The 23,584-nt window shown below is 43.4% G+C and overlaps 1 protein-coding gene across 8 annotated transcripts in view; it reads right to left on the bottom strand.

The window, feature by feature from the left end:
• The window catches only part of SNRK (SNF related kinase), a 75,650-nt gene extending 52,795 nt beyond the window's left edge, over positions 1-22,855 (bottom strand). For 2 of the 8 annotated variants that reach the window (XM_072941088.1, XM_072941087.1), the window contains exon 1: positions 2,828-2,958. Coding sequence is in view for 1 of the 8 variants with exons in the window: in XM_072941086.1 (XP_072797187.1) it covers positions 10,477-10,478 (2 nt within the window). In the remaining 7 variants the exon portion in view is untranslated. Of the gene's footprint in view, positions 1-2,827; positions 2,959-10,476; positions 10,581-11,607; positions 11,672-12,063; positions 12,129-15,332; positions 15,444-17,437; positions 17,710-18,314; positions 18,501-22,324; positions 22,437-22,662 lie in introns of those variants that run through there. The other 6 variants (XM_072941081.1, XM_072941085.1, XM_072941082.1 and 3 more) reach the window with 6 other exon arrangements.
• Positions 22,856-23,584: the final 729 nt, after the last annotated feature.

The following is a 23,584-nucleotide window of genomic DNA, read 5'->3' as shown; positions in this document are numbered from 1 at the left end:
CTTCCAAACTAAAACAAAATCCAAAACATATCCCTCTCCATCCCCAAAGCTACTGCCCTACTCCTCCCCCCTTCCTTTTCAGTCTTTAAAAAAAAAAAAAAACCAAACAAAAATAGCTGCACTGTCTCTGCCTCCTCAACTCCCTTTCACCCACTTGGATCTAAGTCCACCACTTGACCTTGTCCTTTCTTTTCACCCTCTCTGAACCCTTGCGGCCCTTTCCCCTTTTCTCTGCCTGGGAACTCCACCTGTCCTTCAAGACCACGTCAACCATCATCTCCTCTGTGAAGCATTCCCAAGTCAGATTGTTCCTTGCCCAGGGTTTGTGCAGATGCCTCATCACAGCATTTGATTTTGTCACTGCCTACCTCGGTGTAAGTATAATTTACCATAGCCTGTAAAGGCAGTCACTGGTTTTTAGTCACTCTTCTATTGCTACCCTCTAACCCAGGGCCCCCCAAATAGACAAAAACTCCATGAATAAACAACCATAGGTTAAGTTTAAGTTCACAACTGCTACAAATCACTCAACTTTCCCACCAAAATTGCTCTAAGAATTTACCTGCACATACATGCACACTGGGAAGTACCTATATTCTGAGTAGTATCTTCTTATAAAAGCATTTTGGCTAGAAACTCTATCTCTTGGCTGTTAAGCAAACAGCTGGCATGCAGCAAGAATCAAGTCTCTAGAGTTCCTCAACTATGTTTTTAATTTCTAAAATTCTGACCATGTGGAAAGTGTACTTGTACCCTTTTCTTCCGGGGCAATGTAATGAGTTTTTAGGCTCAGACGAGCTGCTTCAGGGGAGAAAGCATTCCTTATTTATACCAATGCTTAGAACCAGGGCTACTCAGTATCTCCAAAAATAAAGTTTCTTTTTGCTATTTAGTTTCACTTTCTATATGAAACACCCATAGTAAAGTTTAGATGAACCGTGTGTAGTTCCTATAACCAGTAAAAATATTTGAAAGCCCTTCAGTATTAATAAGGACATCTGAAAGCCTTCATTTTAGGATTATGGGATTACAGTTGGACCATAAAGGCCCAATCTATATTTCTGTTCCAGAAAAATAAAAATTACATAACTTCTAAGTTCTTCTATGTTTTAAACAAATGGATCTTATTGCAATAACAGAAAAATTTACTCAGAACAGAAAATAGGATAACTTCTGCACAAAACAATAAAAATCAATTGTGTATGTTTAACAAATAAAAAGGTGGCAAAGTTCCCTGCCCGAAAGCCTTAAGGATAGAGTATTAAGATAAGTTACCACAGTGCACCTGACTTTCATTTACTACACTGCTTCAATACGTGACCTTGGGAATGTCACGTAATTTCTCTCATTTCTAGTTCTGTAAAATGGGAATGTCATGTTTTCCTAACAGGAACATTTAGATAGACAAAAGAATCAATAGTATCTTTTTTAAAAGAAACTTGTCTAATTAGCATGCTTTAATCACCACTTGTACAGTACATTCATTCCTCTTCAAGAACCCAATTCCAAGAGAAATATTTAAGCAGACGTTGAAGACAGATTTCCTTAAGGGAATGATTTTATAAATCTGGAGAGCAATGTAACAAGATTATAAATTAACAAATTGATTACATAAGCCTTGACAACCCCAGGCTTTAAAGTACATTGATACACGTTCTGATAAATGAGACTGATCTGGGACTAGTGCCCCAACCCCCGCCATAAGAAACCCAAACAGGCATCTGATGTTTGATAGGAATCCGGTGGAAATTATTAGCCCAACACTTGGTAACCACGCTTCACCTTTCACCACAAAATGTGAAACTCATTAAGTTAGCTTTACCACCTGCTCTTAAGACTGTGAAAATTTACTCAAATAGAAGGGGGAAAAAGAGTAACTTGACCGTTTGAAAAATTCGGTATCCTCAGACGTCTAAAGATTTAAGAACCCTACTGTTAAATCCCCCCGCCCCCAAACACTGGACTTCAACCGAACTCCCTTTGAAGATACTGGATTTTTATCTCATTCAACTGTTAGGAATAACACAGCTCCAGGAACCACCCCCCTCCCCAGGATAAAAGGCTGTCACTTTCCTGGATCCCAGTCCCTTTTAGGCAGAAAGGTTTTGGTGAAACGGTTCAGAAAGAAATCAACAGGCGATGGCTACGGAAAAGAACGAAGGTTTTCCAACCCGAAAAATTCTAGCTGTCCCTCGGGAACAGCACTGCTCTTCCTTCTTTACCCCGATGCCCTTTCTCCACAGACAACAATATCCCCATTCTATTGCACAGCTGCAGTTTTAGCAAGGAATCCCCTTGCTGCAGCCAGATTTCCAGATTATTTTGAAAAAGGAAAACACATTCGGCGAAAAATACACACCGCACGAGAGAACCCGGGCGCTGGGCCCCGCGGGCGCCGCACTCGGCCCGCTCCGGGGCGGGGCGCGGGGATGCGGGCGCCTCCCGAGGTGCCGCAATCCCGCCGCGGCCGCAAGGGCAGGGCCTCGGGGCGCCCGCGGCCGGCCGCCGCAGTGCCGGCTCCCGTCCGGGCCCGCCGCCGCCGCCGCCGCCGCCCGCTTCCCGCCGCCAGGCCGCGCAGCCGCAGCCGCAGCCGCCGCCGCCGCCGTGCGGGTCGGGGCCGCCACTGGCAGCCCGGCCCCGCGTCCTCCCGGGCCAGCGACGCGGCCGGCGCGGGGAGCGCGGAGCGCGCAACTTACTTTCCGCCTGTGGCGGGCACCCCGGCACGGGCGCCCAGACCGGCAGCGGTGGAGGCGACTAGGCGGCAGAGGCCGGCCTCCACCCCCGCCCACAGCCGCCGCGCCCGGCCGCGCTCCGCGCTCGTCCCTACCTCAGCCAGCAGGCAAGCGTCCGTCCGCAGCGGCCGCGGCGCCGACGACTCCCTCCCGGCCGCCGAGTCCCCGCACCCAGCGTTAATCATAATACCAAGCGGGCGGCCGGCCGCGGGGAGGGGGTGGGGGCCGAGCTGCGCCTGCGCGGCACGCGCGTCACTGTGACGCGAGCGCCGGGGCGGAGCCTCGGGGAGGGCGGGGCGGGGCGCACCTGCGGGCTACGGCGCTCCGGCTGCTGTAGGGCATCCTGGCTGCGTCCCGACCCCAGCGGGTCTGGGTTGCGGCTGGCGGCAGGACGCGGTCGAGGCGCCCGAGCAGGAGAGGAGATGATGAAGGAAGAAGCACCAGGGACACGGGACAGTGGCCCAGATCAGTAGCGCGAGCTGTCGGGGGATAGGAGGGAAGGGACCGCGTCCTCACCTGACTGCGTCCTGGGGTGGGGAGGCTGAGGGCACCAGGCACTTTACCCTTTTAAAGGTTCCCTCCATCTCCCGCCCAGGATTAAGCAAGGAGAGAAAAACAAAAATCAATATACATTCATGTATATACATGCATATTTTCTCTACAGTTTCTTCTCTCTGGGGACCCAATTTGTTGAGTTTGTTGCTATTTAAACAGAAAGAAAAAGCGCAGCATCTGAATGCAGCTCTAGCTTTAAAGGTCAACTGGAGATATTTGCGCGACCAGGCTGCCTCCTCTGGAAAAGCGTGGACATGCGAAAGGTCGTGGGAAATATTAAAGCATGTGAAGTCAGGGATTCAGAACACGCCAGGCATAAGCCGTGCACTGGAGGTTTCCGCGGCATGGTCACCAGGCCGGTGGCTCCCGACGGCCGAAGAGGAAGTCTTAGGGGTGGTGGGGGAGAGGGGCAGGGGCTGCCGCCTCCCATCCTTGGAGCTCAGCTAAGCCAGATGCCAGATTTCTCCCACCTGCTTTTCCCTTTCTGCTCCTCCCTGCTCTCCACCCTACCCCCCCCCCAAGAAAATATCCCTAGCAAAGAAGGACGCAAGCTGGGGGTGGGGGATGGGGAGAAAAGCTGCCCAGATGCTCCAAGTTTGATTAAATTGACTGGACGAGAAATCTCGATACCTTTAACAAATGTCTCTGTTGACCTGCAAATGTCAGAAGACTTTTCTTTGAGGCTCTCTGCAAGGCATCTACTTTGCAGTCTGAAGAGGACTGGGAAGCAAAAGTGGGTTGTTGGGAGGTACAGACCCTCAGGGTAATAAGGTTTTCTATTAAAGGGGACTCCCAGTTACCCTAATGCTCTAGAATAGGGTGATGGATCGTTGACTGGGGAAAGCCTAGGGCTGTGGGACTCTGCCCCTCAGAGCTGAATCACTGGCTCCAATTCTGGGATAACAGTGGCTTAGAAAGACCATAAAAGAATAATCCCACTTGGACACTGACATTCTAACTCTAGCAGTATGTTAAGCAAGAGCTTCGAGCTTGGTTTGTGGAATTCGTTCCTTTGTTGCTGGAAATAGGGAAGGCCTTGCACTTGTCTCCTTAGGGAGATAACACTATTCAGGGAACCCTGTAGCCAAGTTAAAGGAAAAAATACCACTCTAATGGTCTCCCAAGGGAATTCCAGTGGTTGAAGGCCTCCACAGCCAGCTGTGTAGCCCTTGAGCTAGAACAGTAACCACAAAACAATGGCCTCAACAGATAAGCCCTGTGTAACTTAGGTTTTGAATAAATTCTATGAGGAAAACAGGGCATAAGAATAGCAAGACAGTCATCGAAAAGGAAGAGAATAATACATTGGTTTAAATAAAACCGGCTCAAATTCTCTTCCAGAGAGAGGGATGCGGTACTGGCCACGTGGTAAATCATTTATTCATCCCCAGTGTTTCCTGGGAAGCTGGAGGCTGCTGGCAGGAACATGACCCATTTTCAGTTCCACACCATCAATGTGGTAACATGATCTGATTATGCATAGGCAATATTCAAAAATCTTCAAGTACAAATTAATATATGATTGCTTAACTGTGAATTGAAGCAAAGGTGTTTATTGTTAATGAAGAACCGCCAATCTTCAATCTGCCTTGGGGCTTTCTCCAACCCAGACTGCTTTTTTAATGTTAGGTCTTTTTATGGACCTGTAAGCAGCTTTAATTAGATATACAGCACTACAAAAAACGACAAGATGGAGCATGCAGGCTTGGATTACAGTCTCTGTGATTCAGAGCTCAAAAATAACATAATGCCACCGATTTAAGGAAGAAGTTGTTTATTGGAAGGCAACCAGGGAGATGCTACAAATTAGATCAAGACGTGAAAAGCAATCCGATTCATGAAAGAACTGCCATTTTCATCTTGGGACTTACCCCCCTGCCCCCGCCCAAAGCAGCATGTGTAATAAGGCTATCTTCTCAAGATACTGTTAATTTTTGTAATTCATTTCTTAAAAATTTAAAATATGTATATTGAAAACAACAGAGATTAAGGACTCATGTATGGTTCAGTTGTGAATTGTGACATTGAATTTAATGATTTCCTTTTATATACTGAATTAGTCATTTCGTACATTGATACTTGTGCATTTCTAAACCCTGGCTTCATCCCAGTAAAACCAAAATAATACTTCATTGGAATGGCCTACAGAGTTCCTCAAAGACTTTCCCTCACTACCCCCTTGGCATCAGTTAGCACCTCAAATTCTTTTATCTCAGATGTTAGTTAAGGCCTGTGTGTGTGATATATTTTTGATAGTTGCAAGCAAGGATTGAAAATGCCAGCCCCTTAACTCTGCTTGTTTGCAACTTATGAACTGGGAAACATGGCAGACATTGGCATTGAATGCAAGCCCCATCACTAAGAGTTATGTAGCCTTGGGGGTAGGGTGTTTAACCTTCTGTTTCCTCCTTTGTAAAATGGAAATGATGGTGAAGATAATGGTACCTTTCTGATGAGGTGGGTGTAAAGCAGTTGTTCCCAAAGTGGGCTCCTGGGACCAGCAGCAGCAGCAGCTTCTCCAGGGAACTGGACTGAAATGCAAATTCTCAGGCTCCACTCCAGACCTACTAAATTAGAAGCGTGGTGGTTTCTCTGCTTTAAAAGGACTTCCAGGTGAATTGGATACAGGTTTGAGAACCACAGTTGATGGGATTAAATGAGTTTCTATAAAGTGTTCAAACAGTGCCCCGGCACACAGTAAGCAGTATATTAATAAATATTTTTTAAATGAGTGCCATATGATGTTGCCAAGACAAAGTTTAATTCAGGCCAAAGGAAGGATGCCCATGTTCCTGCAACAAATAAATCCTGTTTAAGCCTTTGTCCAAAGACTTGAACGCTGCCTGCCAAGCGCTTCATGATCTGGCCCCTGCCTTCCTTTCCTGTTCTTTATCTCCATATGCAGCACATCCCGAACCTTCCCAGTTCTCAGAAGGGGAATCGCTTTTTCACACCTCATAGCCTTTGACCCTCCTGTTCTCTCTGCCTGGAAATGTCACCTACCCCTTTTCTCCACTTCCTGCATTTGCAATCTCCTGAATTCCTACCTACCCATTAAAACCTAACTTCAGGGGAGAGCTCAAGTGGTAGAGCGCATGCTTAGCGTGCATGAGGTGCTGGGTTCAATCCCCAGTACCTCCATTAAAATAATTAAGTAAACCTCATTACCTCCCCTCACCAAAAAAATTAATTAAATAAAGCCTAACTTCACACGTGCGTGTAACTGAATCACCATGCTGTACAGAGACTGACACAACATTGTAAATCAACTATACTTCAATCAAAAAAGCAATTAATAAAATAAAATTCCAAAATTTAAAAAATAAATGAAACCTAACTTCAGTGTCCAACCTCATCTGTGGCGCCTCACCCCTGCCAAGCCAGAGCCAGGCATCTGGACCCACACCTCCCTGCACATCCTGCTTATAATAGGGTTTTGTAACTGTTTACTCTTCCATTTTCTCCCTTTGGAACTCCTGGAGGACAGGGATTTTATTTTATTCAAATTTCTATTTATGCAGCTTAGCACTGAGGTGCAAGTAGGCAGCCCAGGGGCCTGTGCCACGAACTTGGGGCATTTTTTTTCCACATGGGTCCTTGAAGAATTTGAACTAGTTGAGAACATTTTTTAATGGAAGATTTCATTGTTTTGTTTAACAGTTTTATCGAGGTATAATCTGCATACCAAAAAGTTCACTGCTAATACATGGTAATTCAATGATCTTTAGTAAGTTTATAAAGTTACACAACCATCACCCTGATCCACCCCAACATTCCCATCACTTCCGAAAACTTTCCTCATGTGCATTTGCAGTCACACTTCAATCTCCATCTCTCAGCAATCCGTGATTTGTTTTCCTTCTCTACAGCTCTGCCTTTTCTAGAAGGTCACTTACATGGGATCACACAATGTGTGGTCTTTTCTGTTTGGCTTCTTTGACCTGGCATAATGTTTATCCACGTTGTAGCCTGTGTAAGTAGTTTATTCCTTACTACTTAGCCATAAAAAAGAATGAAATAATGCCATTTGCAGCAACATGGATGAACCTAGAGATGATCATATTAAGTAAAGTAAGTCAGACAGCAGAAGACAAACATCATAAGATATCGCTTATATGTGGAATCTAAAAAAAATGGCATAAATGAACTTATTTACACAACAGAAACACACTCACAGACATAGAAAACAAACTTGTGGTTACCAAAGGAGAAATGGGGGTAGGGATAAATTAGGAGTTTGGGATCAGCAGATACAAACTACCATATATAAAACAGATAAACAATAAGGTCCTACTGTATAGCACAGGGAACTATATTCAATATCTTATAATCACCTATAATGAAAAAGAATATATATACTTATAACTGAATCACTATGCTGTATACCAGAAACTAAAACATTGTAAATCGACAATAAAAAAATAAGTAGTCCAAAAAAAAAAAAAAAGTCCATTCCTTTTTATAGCTGAATAATATTCCATTACATAGTTACCCTAGATTTTCATTTTCTGTTTGCCAGGTGATAAACATTTAATTGCAGATTTTTGCTATTATGGATAATGCTGCTGTGAATATTTACATAAATCTTAATGGAGACATGTCATTTTTCTCAGGTATAATGTAAGTTAAGATGAAATTGTTGCGTCATGTTATAACTCTATGTTTAACATTTTAAGGAATTGATGCATTGTTTTCTTAAGTGACTGTACCATTTTACATTCCTACCAGCACTGTATGAGGGTTCTAGTTTCTCCTCAGCCTTGCCAATACCTGGCATCATTAGACTTTTAGATTCTCTCTATTCTAGCAAATGTATAGTGGTATCTTACTATGATTTTAATTTGCATTTCCCTAATGACTAGTGATGTTGATCATCTTTTAATGTTCTTTTTAGCCATACATATATCTTCTCTGGTGAAAAGAGCTATTCACATCTTTTACCCATTTTTAACTGGGTCATTTGTCTTTCTGAGTTATAAGAATTTTTGATATAGTTCAGATACCAGTCCCTAATTAGATACATGATTTGCAAATATTTTCTCCCAGGCTGTGGCTTGTCTTTTCATATTTTAAATGATATTTTTGGAAGTGCCAAAGTTTTAAATTTCAATGAATTACAATGTATCAAATTTTTCTTTTATGAATCGTGTCTTTGGTATCATAGCTAAGAAATTTGTGGCTAAGCCAAAGTCACAAGGATTTTTTGCCTGTATTTTTTTCCAAGTTTTTAGTTTTCAATTTAACATTTAAATCTATAATTGATTTTGAATTAATCTATGTATAATGTAAGGCAAGGGTCTTTTTTAATTAATTTTTTCATACACACAGCCAATTGTCCCAGAACCATTTGTTGAAAAGAATGTCTCCTCCCAATAGAATTCCTTTAACACCTTTGTTGAAAATCAGTTTACCATAAATGTCAGGATTTTCTATTCATTTCCATTGATATATATGTTTGTCATCACACCATTGTGACACAGTCTTCTTACTGTTTTATGATAAGTTTTGAAAATGAGTAAAATAAGTCCTCCAACTATGTTGTTGTTTTTCAAAATGGTCTTGCTATTCTAGGTGTGTTGCATTTCCATGTAAACTTTAGGATCAGCTTGTCAATTTCTACTGAAAAAATTATTTCTGGATTCCGATTGGAATTGTGCTGCAGATATAAATCGATCTGGGGAGAATTGCCATCTTAACAATAATGAGTCTTTCAGTTCATGAACATGATGTATCTCCCCATTTATTTAGATCTTTTAAAATTTTAGTCAACAGTGTTTTGTAATTTTTAGCTCTTACACATCTTTTGTTACATTTATTTCTAAGTGTCTTATTCTTAGCACTATTGTGAATTGCATTGTTTTCTGTATTTCAGTCTTAGATTGTTCATTATCAGTATGAAGAAATACGATTGATTTTTGTATCCTCTGGCATTCTCATTTATTAGTTCTAGTTGGTTATTTTAAGATTCATGAGTATTTTCCAGATATATATCTTCTGCAAATAAGGACAGTTTTATTTCTTCTTTTCCAGTCTAGATGCCTTTCATTTTTTTTTTCCCTGTCTTCTTGACTGGGTAGAACTTTCCAGTATGATATTAAATAGAAGTGTTGAGAGTGGATCGCCTTGCTTTGCTCTCAGACTTATGGAAAACACCTTTAGTCTTTCACTACTACAAAGATGTTTGCTGTAAGTTTTTCTTAGATTTTATCTGTTCAAGAAAATTCTCTTGTATTTGTTGAGAATTTTATTATCAATGAGTTTTGGATTCTGACAAATGCTTTTTCTGCATGTATTGACATGACCAAGTATATTTTGTCCTTTATTATATTAATATGATATGTTGCATTAATTTTCAGATGCTAAATCAACCTTGGATTCCCAAGATAAATCCCACTTGGTCATTTTTATAAGTTGCTGGATTTGATTTTTGTGTTCATGTCCACGTGCTCTATTGTCATGTCTTTGGCCTCAAAGAACTTGGAAGTGAATTCATTTCCAGAGCCTCTAGATGAGAGCCTAGTCCAGCTAACACCTTTGAGCCTTGTGAGACACTAAGCAGAGAACCCAGTCGAGTCTGCCTGGACTTCTGATCTATAGGACTCTGAGTCCTAAGCTGCTAAGTCTGTGGTAATTTATTACATAGCAATAGAAAATAAATACAGCACCTTTGTCCAGCTTTCCTCTGCCATAGTGAGAAGTCCTGCCTCACGGCAGAAATAATTTTGAAAAATAAAATCAAATCAAGATTTCTGACTTCTCTTGAAAAATGGGAAGATCTTGCAATGTGAATTTCTCACGTGTTGAACCATCTGTAAGAACTGAGCAATGGCTCTGCCCACCCTCCATGTTAGCCGGGGTCTGGGTCCTCCAGTTTACCTGCTCTTGGCCTTCACCTATGCCTGCATCTCCAGCTACAGGCCTGGGACATCTGAAGCTGTAACACACCTGATCAGCACACACCCAGCTTGTAGTAAGTGTTCAGTAATTATTTATTGAAGGAGTGAATCAAACTACAAAAGATGCAACATGGGGCAGGGGGATTTTACGTAAAAGCACATGAATGGACATTTGGGATGGCCAAGGCTGAGGGCACCATATACTCAGGGCACTTTGGAAGGGTCAAGGACATGGCCCACAGAGCCTGCCCACCTGAAGGAGATTCCTGGAAGTCCCATCAACTTTCACTTACATCTCACTGGCCAGAAGGGTGTCATAGGACCAGCCCAAGTTCCAGAGTCGACTGGGAAATGTGGTTTTCAGCTTGTCTCATATCACCCCAAGGAAGTCAGGGTTCTGAGATGAGAAAAGAAGAGAATGGCTATTGGGGTACTGACTGGCAGTTTCAACACACAGGCCACAGAAAAGAACAAGACCAGCCCCCCAGAAGCCTTCTTGTGCCCCTTGCCTCTCAGTAGCCCCCTCGAGGTAACCACCACTGACTTCCTGTAACATAGTGTATCCTCCTTTTCAACTTCACATAAATGGAATCTTACAAAGTGTGTTCTTTTGTGTCTGGCTTCTTTCACTTGCAGCAAAAATATTGGGGAAAAACAAAAAACAAAAAACAGTAACAGAGTAGCTCAAATTTTCTAACAGGTAACGTAGCCTTGAGGAAACCAAAACAGTCAGTGATGGAATTAGCCTCCTCTCTTCCCTGAGCTGGTTATTGCTAACTACCCGTTGGCCCTTCACCCACAGACAGTCAAGAGAAATGGCCAGTGGGAATAATCATGAGTTCTCTCCCACAGAAGAGATTCAAACTATTTTAAAATCAGAGCTACGTGACCACTAAATGTACAGACACAGAAAGGATGGCCCTAGTGTTGGCCAGAGAAGGGTCTTAGGGCCCCCAGTAGGCTGGGCTTAGCTCTCAGTTGCTGGAATGTAAGGAGGTCTTGTGCAGGGGGTGTGGGTTCCTCAAAAAGGAGCCAGGATGACCAAGGCAGCAGGACTCTGAGACTCCAGGCGGTGGCCGTGTATCAGTCAGTACAGAATAAGCTCGTGTTTTAACATCAGCACAGGGTGCTGGCGGAAGGCTAGTGCTGCTCTTGGCTCTAATGGCGTGAAGGTTGGGTAGCCTCTGGTGAAACTGTGACCACAAGTAGTCTGGCATCAAAGGGAATCACTACAGCTCAAATGCAGTATCTGTCTTCAGGAAGGTCCCCCTGCACCCAGGAGGCAACAGGACACTTAGCAGCGCAGACCCTGGTCCAGGAGTTAGCATCTGATAACTGAACAGAGCCAACCTGAACCGTCAGGGCATGACTGTCAAAATGGCAAATGCTTATTTCCTTAGGGCATTCTTGCAAATAAAACTTACCGCATTTCCGGCTCACAGTGCTTTGTAGTTGTCCCACTCTGCTTCCACATCAAGGAGTGTTAGACTTCAAATGAACATGAAAAATCGAAATAAAAGCAAAATGGGGAAAGTTGATTCATGACTCAAGACCACTCTCCCAGAAAGAGTAGCCCTAGATTCCACCTCCAACCCCTACTCCCTTGCCTTCCTAGACTATAGAGACCAGCAAATAAATTGCTCTCTTCCTGGCCTCCCTTCCAAGTAGAAATGGCCATACAATCCAGTCTGGCCAGTGAGATCTGGGTGGAATTCAGCTGAGAGTGAGGGTGGTTTGGGAAAAGCTTTTGCTTTTCTGATATAAAGGGACAGCTGCATCTGGCTCTGGCCTTCCCCTCTCTTCCTGCCCTGACTGTGGGCATGATGCCCGGAACAGGAGCTGCCATCTTGCAACCATGAGGGAGAGGCCAAGAGAATCACCACGATGCTGGCTCTGGACCCCAGAAGCTGCTGAACAAATGCTAACAGCTGCCTGCTCCAGACTTCTGTGAAAAAAATGAAAACTCTGTTTGTTCTTTACGCTTACTTAGAGCGGAAAACATTCCTAACTCACAACTAGTATAAACCACTACTTGTCATGGATAGGGAAAAAAGGAAAAAAGGGAGAGAAGGCTGGTGAGTATTTCCCAATCTAGTTACTACATCAGACCGTAGCTGTGGACGCTTATTCTCAAAAGCTAGGAGGTATCAAATCCTACCTGCATCAAATCAAAACACACAGAAGCCAACTTGAAGGGACTTTGGCCAACGAGGGGACAATCTGAGCATCAAAAAACAATGGCTACAATGGATTAAAATGAGTTAAAATGGGTAAAGGGGAGGGGACGGTATAGCTTAAGTGGCAGAGCGCATGCTTAGCATGCACAAGGTCCTGGGTTCAATCTCCAGTACCTCGTCTAAAATAAATAAACCTAATTCTCTCCCCTCACCAGAAAAAAAGCCCCCGTCCGCAAATGGATAAAGGGAAAAAAAATCAGCATTTATCCTGCCTTCTTTGTTTGAACTGTTTCAGAATAACCAAAGAGATGATAAGCAGTTCTCAACAGAAGAATTCCGACTAATAAAGACAGGAAAAATAACAGAATTAGAAAACCACCACTTTGGAGCACCTGATGAAATAAAGAATGTAGGCAACAACCATCAATAACTACTAGCTGAAAGATCGACAGGGATCTCTGGATGGACCATGCTGATAACATCTGAACCCATGCTGATCAATTTTTACACCTCTAAAAATGAGACAGTCAGACACAGTGTGCCCATGATGTAATACATCAGAAAGTACACAGCATCTCCTGTGAAGTTTTCTAGCCCCCCCCCCCAAATTTAAACAAAAGTCTAATCCAGTTTACAGGAAAACAGGAGAACAAGCTAAAAACACCAGGAGGAAACTATCAGCCAAATCCAGAATGTAGAAGATTCTGCTGGACAAATGACTCATTTCTCCCCCTCCTCATAAAACAACAGGGAAGGGAGAAAGAACTATTACAGAGCAAAAGAGACGGAAAAGTCCTTTCAGTAAAATACTGTATGTCAGTCTTGTTTGGATCCTGATTTGAATGAAACAACTGTAAAAATATTGAGTTCATGAGGAAAATGTGGTATGTTCTGGGCACTATATCACATGATAATGGCACTGTGATTATGGTCTTTTAAAAAGTTCTTCCCTGGTAGTTTACCTACTGAAATATGTATGGCTGAAATGAAATGGTGCCTGGATTTTGCTTTAAAGATATTCAAGCGAATATGTATAACTGAATCACTTTGCTGTACACTTGAAACTCACATTGTAAATCAACTATACTTCAAGAAAATTAAAAAAAAAATTCTAGCAAAAGCCAAATACTGTGCATGGGTGGGGCAGGGGAGGGTACAGGGGAAACAAAATCAGGTGATCCACAAAGTGGTTCGTTGTGTTCTTCCCTTCACTTCTATGTATGGTTGCACATTTTGCATAAAATATTTTTTAAATAATTGTTTTAATTGGATTTTCCTGCATTCCAGATGCCAATAGCAACAAAATGAGAAAGCAATTTTAAAAAAAGGGAAAATCCTGTCAAAGTCCCTGAATTCTATTTCCTTCCTTCATGGAGTTACTTTCATAAAAGCGAAAACAAATGCTACAATCACTAAACTAGGATATAAAGTAGTCATGTATCTGTGTGTTAAAGCATCGTGTTTCCGGGGTACTTAAGAGATGCTAGTCCCGCCCAGCACAACTTCCATGTTCATGTCCACCCCTGGGCCTCCCAGGATGGTCCCCTCTGTTCTCGCAAGTTCCCAAGAGCACTTTGCTTTTGCCACTGACACCCAATAACTTGTCCATTCTCTCCCACCAGACTGTGAGCCGTGCTCCCACCCTCACTCGGCCAAGGACCGAGAATCGGTTCCCACTGTTCTCTCTAGAATAGGGTGGTATTAACACGGAGTAGGTGCTCAATAAATCTCTGCAAAATGCATGAACAGAACCCAATCCACTATGTTTTACATCTGTGGAGTCTGACACCCCAAGGGTTGAAGTTTCTGGGCTAGGGCTGCAATTTTTCAGAATCAGAATCATTCTTGAGAACTTACACCTTCGGATTCCTAACCCAGTACTACTTCTGAATCTCATTTCTGATTCCAGAAGTCTTTCTAGTCTTCTTCTTTTTTTAAATTAATTTACAATGTTGTGCTACTTTCTGGTGTACAGCACAGTAATTCAGTCATATATATTTGTACACATACATCCTTTTTCGTATTTGTTTTCGTTACAGGTTATCATAAGGTATTGCCTATAGTTCCCTGTGTTATACCATAGGATCTTGTTGTTTATCTATTTTATATACAGCAGTCTGTAGCTGCTAATCCCAAACTCCTAATTTATCCCCCTGCCAGAAGCCTTCCTCTCTATGGGAGGATCCTTCCTCTACCAGCGTCAAATGTGCCATTTCCAACCCTCCCCCAACCGCAATTCTCACAACAAATCCATAGTATTCTATGCCATGACACTTTCATATCTTTCTAGAAGACATTACCCAATTTTGCTTTAGACAGGAGAGATTGTAAGTAATTCTACACCACAGACAACAAGGTGGTGTTTCTAACAACAACACACACAACCCTTAGCACTCATGTTTTTAGAACGATTGACTCTTCCTTTATCTGCTGAGTCAAGAAAAGGAAACCAGGAAATATTTTCCGTGTTTCCTGAGTTTGGGCCCCAAAGTCATGGGCATCCACTGAGGCGTGCATGGCAAATCCACTCCTCACTGAAAATTACCTTGCTTTTCTCTGAGCCTTGCTGACCACTCTGAGCTGGCCTTTGGCCAGAGGTTCATACTCAGCTAGTACACCCAGCCCACCTGCAGGAGAGACTTTTCTTTGTTTCTAATACTCCCCATGGTGTCTTGCCACCATGGACTGTCTCCAAATGTCTATAAACTCAGGACTAAACAGTTCAAATAATTTACATTAAAAATGGAATCTTTCAACAGATTCACTCATTGTTAGTTCTGGTAGGAAAAGATCAGTTTCAGTATCTCTCTCATTGAATACTCAATGCCCACAATAATCTGCCCCAGCTGAATGGCCATATAGAAAAGGAGAAAGTTTAGGGACTCTAGGGTTGAGGACCATGATCGGGGCTCAAAGCCAACTGTTCCATCATCCTAAGCACTGGGAACATGAAAGTCTAAGCCAGGTCTTACCTTTCAGGAGGTTACTGCTCCTTTGCTGCCAAGGTGTCTTGAAAAAATGCCAATACACAGCACAGTCCACAAGAACATTGGTTTTAGAGACGGAAGGAAAAAAGAACGTCTCTGTAAACAGAAATGTATATTGCTTTTGACTGAGTTTTTGCCTCTGCAAAGCTTCCAGATTCTCCCAATATTTCAGTTCCATGAAGGCAAGAACCTCAGGTACTCTGTCCACCACTGCAGCTCCAGCCTCTCAGGCTGGTCCACAGCACAGAGTAAGAGGGCAGTAAATATCTTCCAAATGAATGATCCTATGGGCATACTGTGTCCCATGTATTTGGGGGAAAGAAAACAGAGAAACAGAGAAGTGAACTGATTCACCTGAGTCGGTGGTCACCAGTTCAGCCTGCATGACTCATTAGAGTTACTGGTTCATAAGACATAGCTCAACTATCCTGTGATCTTCTAATATTTTCTAGAAGTTGGGGAAATATAGAAATAATTAAATGACATACACATGTAGAACTAAGAGCTTGACTCAAGGCTAAAGAGCAGTATCTACCCTTCACAAATTTAGAGACATTTAGAACATTTCTTAGGAGGAGTAGAAACATGGGTAGAGCATGGATTTTGAGGTCTGCAACCTCAAATGACAGCCTCTAAGCCCCCTTTCTTTTTGTTATATTATGCTGCTGCTTTGTTCTGAAAGCCACAGCATATGTCAGTTAATTTTCTTATATTAGTAGAGGACATAACAAGGAATTTATATAGGTCAGAGAATATTTTAAAATCCCAAATAGAAGAGCTGCTAATGAATTTAGTTTAGGGTGTCTTGCCACCAGAAAAAAAAATGATAGACCTGTCCTAAACACTTTTAGCTGTTTGCTCATCAAGAAAATTCACACATTTTCTCTCTGTAAAAGTGTCCAAGGGGAAAAAAAGACTATGTGCAGTTGTGCTCCTACCAGGCTGAAGACTGGGACTGTTTTTAAATTCAATATATACTGTGCTAAGCCGAGAGAACTATGGGAGAGATCTGCTCAGAGGAGGTGTGTGAGGTCCATGTCTTTTTATTCCATGTCCCAGAAACTTCACAGAGTACAGGTTGAAATACTGAGGCCCAGGCACAGTCTCACCCAAGAGACCAAAAAAAAAAATTTTTTTTTTGCTTATGTTAACATCTAGGTAACTATGGAACATTCATCAAAACTAAGAAATTAACATTGGTACAATACTGTTAGCTGAACTACAAAGACTATTCAGATATCCCCAGTTTTTCTACTAGTGTCCTTTTTCTGGCCCAGGACCCCGTCCAGAATATGTCATTGGGTGGACTCAGGGCTCAGTTTTTATGTCTCTAATCTTCCAGGTGGAATGTGAAAAATGCCAATTAGATAATACTTCATTTGTATTATTTGAGAGGGGGGAAGGTATAGCTCAACTGGTAGAGTGCATGCAGAAGGTCCTGAGTTCCATCCCCAGTACCGCCTCTAAAAATAAGTAATAAAAACTAATTACCTCCCCCCTGCCAAAATAATAATAATAATAATAATAATAATAATAATAATAATAATAATAATAATAATAAAATATTATTTGGTATTTTTGGAGCTGCAGAATAAAGCATCAGTTATCTGCAACTCTCCTGTCTTCAATGTAAAATGGTAGGTGTTTTAGTCCATCCAGGCTGCTACAAAACATCATAGACTAAGTAACTTATCAACAGCAGAAATGTATTGTCCATAGTTCTGGAGGCTAGAAGTCCAAGATCAGGGTGGCAGCACGGTCAGATGAGGGCCCTCTTCCAGGTCACAGATCTATCTTTGTATCATCACACAGAGGAAGGCACTAGGGAGCTCCCTGAGCTTCCGTTATAAGGGCACTAACCCCACTCGTGAGGGCTCCACTCTCATGATCTAACCAACTCCCAAAGGTCCCACCTGCTAATATCATCACCTCAAGCAGTAGGCAGTAGGGGTTCAACATATGAATTTTGAGGGGACTTGAACATTGAGATGTAGCAGCAGGGAGTTTATTTTGAGTTGCCTTTGTCCAGAACCCTGGAAAATTCATCCTACGGGGGGTCATTGTGAGGTTATAGAGGACATAGTCTTTACCTTGCTTGGCCCCAAGTGCATGGCTGGAGAGGTTACTTATTATTTCCATTTTCAAAGGCAAAGAGCATAATTGGGGTCAAATATCATACTGTGGGCACCCAGAGAGCCAGCAGGAATACTGTACTCTTGTCTTTCTTCCTTCCTTCTTCTTTGTCTCTCCTCCTTTGTTCATTCAACAAATATTTCTCGAGTGTTAGACACTGCACTGGGCAGCACTGAGGATGCATCTATGAACAGGACAGACACTGTCCCTGCCCTCACGGAGCCTGTTGCTGCAAGAAGAGAGACTTTCTTGTGGGGAGGGTATGGCTCAGCGGGAGAGCACATGCTTAGCATACACAAGGTCCTGGGTTCAATCCCTAGTCCCTCCATTTAAATAAACAAACAAACCTAATTAACTCCCCCCCCCCAAAAAAAGTATCCTTAAAAAAAAAAAGAGAGAGGCTTTCTTCAAATATCCCCACCAATAACTACACAATGAGAGCTCTGATACATGCTGTCAGATGAAATACCAGAGTCCAGGAGACCTAACCTGGGTGTCCAGGAGGGTGTCCGTAGGGAAGTGACATTTAAAGTAAGTGTGAATGATGGGTGGAAGCTGTTCAGACAAGGCAAAAAGAGCAATCCAAGCAGGAGCCACAGCTTGGGCAAAGGCCCTGGTGTGGGAAAGAGTGCTGGCCTGGTCCCTGTGCGAAGGACGAGGCCCTTCATAAACTGGATGGAACGGATGAATGAAGTTCTCAGTTTACAGTGTCTTTGAAGGGAGGTTGACTTAAGAGACTAGAAACCCAACCATAAAACTTGCCAATAACACCCCAAAGCCCTCACCATGGCCCTTAGTTTCCCAATCCCTATCAAAACAATCCTTCAGCATCACCTGGGGTCTCCTCTCCCTCAGCGCCCAGGATGGCCCAGCATGTAGCCACCCAGCAATCCCAGTCGCTCTGGCTGGAGTGGGTGGTGCTTTGCCCTCCTGGCATGGGCCAAGCGCCTGGTCAGGTCCTGGCACGGTCAGCTACACCTCCCTCCAGTGCCAGGTAGGTCTTCTTCAGCTGCCTGCTGGTGGAGGGGGTCTTAGGCTCTGGCTTCAACCTCAGCTTTGTCATTGTGACAGCTCAGGCCTGTCACCCATTGAGTCGCATCACAGAAGGACACACCCTGTCCTCCTGCAGGACTCTGCAGACCTGGAAGCTTCTCTGTATGACTGCTGCTAAGGGTCAGTTGGTGGCCAACTACCAAGAACCAGCCAGCTCTCCCAGCAAATGTTTGGAAGGCCATGAGGAGCTCACAAGTTAGCCAGGAGACTGGAGAATCAATCTCAGAACTCTGGTGGGCTGGGCATCAGGACTGGTATGGCCTGTGTGCTGCTGCTGTGATGGCTGCGACCTCTGTCTGCCCTGGCCTCACTGCATTCCCCACCCTCTCGTCAGTCTCTAGAAGGACTGGCCTGGGCAGGGAAAAGATCTCCCATGAAATGTAATTTCATGCAGCCACTATGGAAAACAGTATGGTGGTTTCTTAAAAAACTGAAAATAGAGTTAACATATGATCCAGCAATCCCACTCCTGGGCATATATCCAGAGGGAACTCTAATTGAAAACAATACATGCACCCCAATGTTCACACCATCACTATTTACAACAGCCAAGACACAAAAGTAACCTAAGTGTCCATCAACAGAAGGATGGATAAAGAAGACATGATATATTCACACTTGGGATCAATTAATCTTTGACAAAGGAGGCAAGAATATACAATGGAATAAAGACAGTCTCTTCAGCAAATGGTGTTGGGAAAACTGGACAGCAGCATGTAAAACAATGAAGCTAGAACACTCCCTTACACCATATACAAAAATCAACTCAAAATGGATTAAAGACTTAAACATAAGACAAGATACAATAAACCTCCTAGAGGAAAACATAGGCAAAACATTATCTGACATACATTTCAAAATTTTTCTCCTAGAAGAAATAAAAGCAAGAATAAACAAATGGGACCTAATGAAACTTACAAGCTTCTGCACAGCAAAGGAAACCAGAAGTAAAACAAGAAGAAAACCTACGGAATGGGAGAAAATTTTTGCAAGTGAAACCGACAAAGGCTTGATCTCCAAAATACATAGCAGCTCATACGACTCAATAAGAAAAAAATAAACAACCCAATCCAAAAATGGGCAGAAGACCTAAACAAGCAATTCTCCAAGGAAGACATACAAATGATCAAAAAGCACATGAAAAAATGCTCAATATCACTAATTATCAGAGAAATGCAAATCAAAACTACAATGAGGTATCACCTCACACCAGTCAGAATGGCCGTCATTCAAAAATCCACAAATGACAAATGCTGGAGAGGCTGTGGAGAAAGGGGAACCCTCCTACACTGCTGGTGGGAATGCAGTTTGGTGCAGCCACTGTGGAAAACAGTGTGGAGATTCCTCAAAAGACTAGGAATAGACTTACCATATGACCCAGGAATCCCACTCCTGGGCTTGTATCCAGAAGGAAATTTACTTCAGGATGACACCTGCACCCCAATGTTCATAGCAGCACTATTTACAATAGCCAAAACATGGAAACAGCCTAAATGTCCATCAACAGGTGACTGGATAAAGAAGATGTGGTATATTTATACAATGGAATACTACTCAGCCATAAAAACCAACAACATAATGCCATTTGCAGCAACATGGATGCTCCTGGAGAATGTCATTCTAAGTGAAGTAAGCCAGAAAGAGAAAGAAAAATACCATATGAGATTGCTCATATGTGGAATCTAAAAAAGAAAAACAAAAAAAAACAAACAAACAAAAACAAAGCATAAATACAGGACAGAAATAGACTCACAGACAGAGAATACAGACTTGTGGTTACCAGGGGGGTGGAGGGTGGGAAGGGGTAGACTGGGATTTCAAAATTGTAGAATAGATAAACAAGATTACACTGTAAAGCACAGGGAAATATAGACAAAATGTTATGATAACTCACAGAAAAAAAATGTGACAATGAGTGTGTATATGTCCATGAATGACTGAAAAATTGTGCTGAACACTGGAATTTGACACAACATTGTAAAATGATTATAAATCAATAAAAAATGTTTAAAAAAAGAAGATGTGGAGATATAGATATAGATAAAGATATAATGGAATACTACTCAGCCATTAAAAAGAATGAAATAATGCCATTTGCAGCAACATGGAAGGACCTAGAGATATTCATGCTGAGTGAAGTCAGACAGAGAAAGACAAATATCATACAATATCACTTATGTGTGGAATGTAAAAAAAAATGACACAAATGAACTTACTTACAAAATAGAAACAGACTCACTGACATAGAAAACAAACTTATGGTTACCAAAGGGAGAAAGGGGGAGGGATAAATTAGGAGTTTGGAATTAGCAGATACAAACTTTTATACATAAAATAGACAAGCAGCAAGGATTTACTGTATAACACCAGGAACTGTATTCAATATCTTGTAATAATCTATAATGGAAAATACTGAATCCTTTTGCTGTATACCTGAAACTAACACAATATTGTAAATAACTATACTTCAACTTTTCAAAAAGTCTTCCCTTTTGACTTGCCTCTAACTCCCAAGGCCACACACAAAGAGAAGTCCCCAAAAAGTGACTAGGGTAAAATAGGACAGGAAGTTGGATGCCAGAACTATGGCGTGTGGCTTTTACAACCATTTTATTTCTTCAGCCATCATCTGATGTCTGCTTGATATGAGCCAAACCCCATGCTAGGCACTGGAGGCCCAGAGGTGAGTACAATACAGAACCTTCTGTCCTGGAGCTGCCTCTACTCACAGATGGGAAACACACCAGCATCTAAGTGCTGGAAGGGCCTCAGAACATGTCTGTGCCAGGCCCACAAAGGAAGGGCTGGTTGGTTCTGAGTGGGGAGGGGCAGGTGGTGGCTGATAAAACTTGATCGTAGAAGTAACACTGGAGCTGTGTCTTGAAGGACCGCTGACTGGCTGGCAGACAGCTTGCAGGCATGTTTGGGCAGGAGATGAGAACATTCCAGGCAGGGAGAAGAGCAGATGCCAAGGCACGGAGGTGTGAAGTGGGCACAAGGTTTAGGGAGTTGTAAATCATTTGCTATGGTTGGAATTCCCAGTTTGAATGAATTCTGGCAAAAAAAAAAAAATGAAGGCTGCTCAGGTAGGGTTGGGACATGTCTGGGACTTTGGTTTTCTAGATCCCCACTGTCTCATACGCAGCCAACTAGCCATACGTGGCCATTTCAGTTTTAGTGAGCTGAAATAAAATACACTTAAAAATTCAACTCCTCAGACACACTCCCCACATTTCAAGGGCTCAACAGCCACAGGTTAGGAGCTACCATATTGGACAGTGTGGATACAGAACATTCCCATTGTCACAGAAAGTTCTATTGAACAGTGCTGCTCTAGGAGGATTTTAAGCAAGCACATGACACACAGTGAGCTCTGTTTGGCTCTCTAGCTGTTTGCAGCGGCAAATGTGGTGTACAGGAACGTGGACACAACCTTGCTCCGAGTAAACTTAATGACAATGGGTCCTGAACCAGTGACTTAGATGGAGCATCTGACAGAGATTCTGCTGAAGGCTTCTTTTACTGAGGGCGTGGGTGCGCCCCTATGAACTGCACTGGAGTGTATGAACATCACCCAGGTGTTCCTGGCTGAGGCAGAGGCAGAGCTGGAGTCAGGAGACCTGGTCCAGGGCCTAGCCTTGCCAACCAGCTCAAAACAGCCTTGTTCAAAATGTTTCTCCCACAGACCCACAGCCCTCACTACAAGCCAGAGCCCGCCCTAAAGCCCCAGAGGTATTAATTCACACAATCCTCAAAACAACTTACGAAGCCGGTGCTGTTATCATCCATACCTGACAGATGGGGAAACCGAGGCACGGAGTTTAAGCCGCTAGCTCAAGCTTCCAGAGCTACCCGAATTCAACCCAGCCCTGGATCCTACGCCTGCGCACTGGGCGCTACTAAGAGGCATGTACAGGGTGTGGGGCAAAGTCTTAGGCAATCCACCACCACCAGATGGGCGCCAGGTGCTTGTTGTTAGAGCTACGCTTGCCGTGATGGTGGTGATCCCGTGCGGGGGTCAGGAGCTCATTTGGGGAGGGGCTGGCACAAGCACACCCCACCCCCCACCCACCCCAAGTCCACACCCCTTATGACTGCCCCAGACAAAGAGGTCTTTCTGTGCCCCTACCTGGACGCCACCAAGGAGACGCCTCTCCTGGCACCTCCCATTTCCTTCCAGGCAGTGTCACACACCTCCACAGCTTTTCTTGCGGAGAAACACCTCTCTGAGAAGCAGTCGTAGTGCGCGGCGTCCTGGGCCGGAGATGGTAAGGCACCGCTGCAGGATCTCCCGCCGGGCGCAGCGCCCGCCTGCCTGCACAGCCTCCCACGCCGCTCCCACTGTAGCCAGCTAGGCTCGCCCCTGTTTCCTGCTGCCAGCTGCAGTGGGCCAGCATGGGCGTGTGAGGGCTTTGACTACTGAACACACCCAGGGGGGTCAACTGACCTAGAGGACCAAGTCCATCTGAAAGACATCACCAACCAAACTCTAGCCCTGGGGTCAACGTGGTAATTTGAGAGCAGATCTTATCTATTTTCCTGTTGGGTGAAACCAGCAACATGAATAGGAATTTACATGCAGTAAAAAAAATCCAGGAGTATATCTGACTTCAGGTCAAGCTTGATCCAGGGACTGAAAGAGTGTCATTAGGATTTGTTGTCTCAGCTCTGCCACCCATTTGTGGCTTCATTCTTAAGCTCCATGTTGTGACTCCCTCCCTGTTGAAGGCTAGATGACTGCAGAATGACTAACTTTAGGGTTTCACTCAACGGGAAAGAGTTGAAAACTCTTCCAGTGACTTCCACAAAAATTCCCAAGATTTGCTCTGATTGGACTGGCTTAGGGTGTATGTCTGTCCTTGAAGCAATCATTGTTGCAGTGGTTGGGGGAGAGCTCTACTCCTGAAGAATGAAGACAGAGAAGATCCCCAGACAAAATTCAGAGTTCTCACTAGACAGAGGATAACAAATGCTGAGTAGTAAAACCACAGATGTCCAGCACAGGTAGATAGATGAGGAAAGGCTCCTCGGTGAAACCTGGAGCTGTGAAA

This window comes from Vicugna pacos, chromosome 17 (assembly GCF_048564905.1).
Source record: "Vicugna pacos chromosome 17, VicPac4, whole genome shotgun sequence".
NCBI lineage: Eukaryota > Metazoa > Chordata > Mammalia > Artiodactyla > Camelidae > Vicugna > Vicugna pacos.
The sequence above is the reverse complement of the archived record's forward strand: the minus strand, read 5'-3'. Positions and strand labels throughout refer to the sequence as shown.